General features: G+C 38.5%; 1 protein-coding gene across 1 annotated transcript; it reads right to left on the bottom strand.

The window, feature by feature from the left end:
• Positions 1–633: 633 nt before the first annotated feature.
• Positions 634–4,065, bottom strand: LOC139881383 (protein LONGIFOLIA 1-like). Its single transcript, XM_071865865.1, is given in 8 exon segments — positions 634–852; positions 854–1,513; positions 1,729–2,556; positions 2,558–3,145; positions 3,148–3,432; positions 3,542–3,605; positions 3,760–3,775; positions 3,915–4,065. Coding segments are annotated over 8 exon segments (2,811 nt in total).
• Positions 4,066–4,712: the final 647 nt, after the last annotated feature.

The following is a 4,712-nucleotide window of genomic DNA, read 5'->3' on the forward strand; positions in this document are numbered from 1 at the left end:
CGGGACATGTATATCTGTTCACATGTTACCAAAAATCTAATTAAATGTTTACCTTTTAAGATTATAATATACGGTTATAATTTCCTGCTTATTGTATATCCAATTATCAAACAATCAAGCAGGCAGTGCTAATTAAGTCAATGGCATTATCTTTGGTGAGTTTTCGTAGCAAGCAAGCATCAATGATTAAACATTAAATGGCCCTAATTAATTTTAAAACTCTAATAACTAAATTCTTAACCCTGAAATTGAGACACATAGTCCATCCATCAATGCATTATTATTGAATTATGTAGCTCTGTTGCTTGTAACTTATTCAAGTTTTGTACATAAATGTGGAAGCAACAAAGCAAATTCTTGTGCCTAAAAAACATCCATTTTGTGTCCAAAAGAAAAGGCCATATTACTACCTCCGTGTCCGTCTGTCGATACATGCTTTTTATTTTTCAAATTAATTTAACATATACAAGTTAATGTTGTGCCTCATGAACACACGTATTGCAGTAGTAGAACTGAGGTAATTTCTTTACAATCCTGAATTAGTATATACTAAATTTAACAAAAAAAAAAAAAAAAACAATAGCGTAAGTTGCAAGCAATAACAAATCAGAAAACGTAAGAAAGAAGGAACTATCAATGCTTTTGTGCGGATGTGAAGAGCTGCCTACGCCTAGTTGGCTTGTTGCGCAAGGTAGCAGCCTCAGCATGGACGATCTCATCGACTAAATCCTTAAACAGCAATCTCTCAACATCTAAAACTATGCTGGGAAGTTCACCTTGAAAATCCTTCCAACTCCCCGTTCGACGATTCACGTCCTCGAACAGAATGTGTTTGAGGCTGTCTTCCTCCTCTTTCCTCTAAGCAGAATTGAGGTTTAACGGCCTGAAGCAGTTGTATCTCGGAGCATAGTTCTTTTAGAAGCTTTTGTGAGTTTAGTCTCTTCTTAATTGCAGAATTCAACCATGGCTGCTGAGAGAAATCCAACTTTCCGACGAGAATCTCGTTAACAGCGTCGAAGATTAGTTTCCGGTGGGATTTCTCAGGATCTGGCTTGGAATATGCTCCTTTCTTATTAAAAAACTCTTTGCTTGCCTTAGTCTGCTCTAGAACAAGGAATAACTCAGGATTAATGGGGTGGCCGGAAGCATGAAGTTGAAATGAGCCAACATCCCTAAGCAGTAGACCCGAAGCTAATAATATTTCCGATATGTATCTATCATCGGGGTTTGTGTTCTCGCTAAGAGACGCTATGTAATCTGTCTTAGCTTCATCGTGACCTGAGTTTACTCGTCTAAGCTTTTCAACCAAATGTTCAATGTTCTCTAATTTCTTCCGATTCATCTCTGTATGAGTATCTTTGAACACGAGTTCCAACTGATGATTACCTTTAACAGGAGATGGCTCATCATCCCTATACAATGAAGCATCAAGAACAGAGACAGGACTTGGATGCTCTGGAGCAACAATGGCGAGTTCTCGTAACCCATTTTCATCCATTCTCGGAGATTGTATCTGAAATAAACAAAATAAATATATTTTTTACATGTCAATCGTATCTAAAAACCATAACTAGGAAAAATACGTATTAAGGCCATGGTTTCATCCGAAGATTATCGGTAATCGATATCGATCATCTCGACCACCCTTTCAAATTTAATGATATCTTTTCGCTCCCTTATAGAAAAAAAATTAAAAAGAAAAAAATTCACGAGATTACAAAGACTAACCTTCAATGTTGTAATGGAAGGACTTTGGGTACTAGTGACCTCCTCATCCATCACTGATTTCCAGGAAATAACACTGCCTGATTCGTTACTCACTTGAAGTTGATCCACATCATTCTTCTGTTGATTAGATTTTGTTGGTCTAACCTTTCTAACAGGAGAACCTGATTCCGTTGATCGTCGGTCGGATTGCTGTCTTCTTGGTCTGTTTGAATCAGATAGAGGAGGAAGAGGAGTCGGTGGACGAGAACGTTTCTCCGACTCGAGCTTTTTCTGTTGCAGTCTAGGGCTCACTGATCCAGAACCCTTCATTGAACTCGTGTTGTTGCTTTCCTTTGACGAAGAATTTGTAGTTCTTGAATTCCTGACACTGCTTCTATTATCAGTGGAAATGTTGTTTCTAGGAGACATCTCTTTGGAAGTTCGGTTATTGGTTAAACCGGACTTTTCAACAAGTTTGGCTGGTTTCATAACTACAATTGGCGACTCGTAAGTTCTAGGAGGGTTCCTTTGACTTGTATTATGACACTTTGGTTCATATTCTCTTTGTTCTTCTTTTTTGCTCTCTAAAAGACCTTTAACCTGCATTGCTTCCAATATCTGTTTAAGAGCTCTGAGATCCTTCCCAGATTGATTGAACTCTAAATCTTTCAGTCTCTTTTCGATCTCACTATAAACCGATGGGAATGAATTTTGCGCCTTTACTGGTACTTTGACAGACCTGAAAGCCGACTTCTGAGATATTCCATCAGATGACTGCCTCCATGGTGCCGGTTCACTAGCAACCTTGGAGCTTGAGATGGGTTTCATCATTATATCTGGATTCTTCCCGCTTAGGCGAAACAGGATCTCTCAATGAGCTTCTTGGAGACCTATGAGGAATTCTTATATCGGCATCTTCAACATAGTTAGTTTTCACCAAACTGAAATGATTAACCTTGGCAGAATCCGGCAATACTTCTAGACCCATCAACTTGGCCACCACACTGGTAGGCCGAGTACCCGAACCTGGTGGCGGCGGGATATTGTCGTTTGAGTTTCCAGTTGATTGACCACTGTTTGACTTTGAATCCCTCAAGGACCTTACTTTACTATCCAGTGAAAGTCTGGGGGGGAGTTCTTTTAGCTTGGTGGTGGTCTTGATGGTGTCTCTTCCAGTTCCATCATAAGAGAATCGTGGAGGCGCGTCCTTGGCTTTCGAATCTCCGATTTCAGTACTATAGTTATAGTTATTACTATACCATGGTGCTTCCCTTAGCTTTGCAAGGGCTCTAAGAGACTCCTTGAGATCAACTGGTGTCGTCCCATCAATATTTCCAAATCCATGAGATTGATCATTCACAGATTTCGACAACTGTAAAGGCCTCGGGGAGTCTCTATGTTTCATAGCACGCCCCGCTGCTTCCTGATCTTTCGTCGCCGTCGTCGAAGTTTTACTGGTAGCACTTTGCCGTCTCTATACATAGAGTCCTTTACCACATCTCGGAGATCCAGCGACTGACGGCCTAGACGTGGAGAATTAATTGACTGGTCCCTCGACGGCGTCTCTGGAAATATGATACGGTCAAATGGTGAACTTTCCGGTTGAGTGATTTTGTTACATTCCAGAGACGACATAGACGATGAACAAGACGACGAGCATGACGGTCTTGATGATTCTGTCGACGCCCTTTGTCTCTCACTAGTACTTTTGTTCAGACTCGTTTCCTGCAGACAGAAAAAAGTTCACAAATTGATTTCTGTAGCCTGAAATAATTCACTGCTCGGAACTTAGATTCAACAATCTGTAAAGAAACAGAAGCAAAATTGTTCTTACAGAAGCCGTTGTCGGATAGTAGACACTGCTGGATTCCCTATCTATACCATTGTAATGGAAGTACCTACCATAATAATACCCAAGCATTAGATTACACACAACAATTTCTTGAAAGATACAAATTAGCATGAAACAATTGATTCTTCACTAAATATTCTGTTTTAGATTTTATGTTTTGCCAAAAAAGAAATCCTTTCAGACCAACAATTATTGATTACTTGGTCAAAATACAACCTTTAAATAATTCAGATAACCAAATAACAGAGAAATGCAGCACAAACAAGCTAATCAAATTATGATGAACCAAACAATAAACACTACAATATAGTACGTAATTCTCTACAACAGATGGATAAGATAAGAGTCTGTTTACCAGTTGGATTAGGAAGTCTCTTGTGTGGGAGACGCTTCGTGTGAAGCGAATTGTGACGATCAAAGAGCTGAAAAATTCCAGTCATACAGCCAATTTGCTTCTGCAAATCTGGGTTTTCATCTGCTAATGAATGAAGAAGTTTTGCAGCCATCTCCAATCCAACTAAAGATTTTTTCTCACTTTAACTAACACAAGTCAAAACTAACACCATCTTTTTTCCTTACCACTTCATCAAACTCTAAGCTTCAAGCAAAAGTATGTCTTATCCAACTGATAAATGTATCAATCAATTAAAAAATTGAATCTTTATAGCTAAATTGTGGATCTTATTCATTAATTTGCAACACTCACTACATAATATAAGCTAACAGAGAAATAAAAAGAGCATAATGCATATCTATTGAGCTCCAATTACTCTCGGTACACACACAATAAAAAGAGCTAACTTTAGCTTCTATATCAATTCAACCCATCAAAAGTTTGTCAATTTGTCAATCTCTCCCACAAAAAAAAAAAATTGATTTTTTTTATTGGCAAATCAGAATAGACCCACAAAACCAAAAACAAATATAGCCACACCCACAAGACAAAATCCAGCAAAATTGAGAAAAGGAGAGAAAGGGGCCCCACCCACTCACAGAAAAGCTTATCTATGTGCAAGAAAGAACATAAGATTGATTACCCTTTAAGCTTTTCATGAAATTGAGCTAAACCCAACACAGAAAAACTGTTAAAATGGAATCTTTACAGCAGATCCAAGAAAGAAAAGGGAATGGAGAGGGATGTTTTTGCTCAGAG

This window comes from Rutidosis leptorrhynchoides, unplaced genomic scaffold (assembly GCF_046630445.1).
Source record: "Rutidosis leptorrhynchoides isolate AG116_Rl617_1_P2 unplaced genomic scaffold, CSIRO_AGI_Rlap_v1 contig148, whole genome shotgun sequence".
NCBI lineage: Eukaryota > Viridiplantae > Streptophyta > Magnoliopsida > Asterales > Asteraceae > Rutidosis > Rutidosis leptorrhynchoides.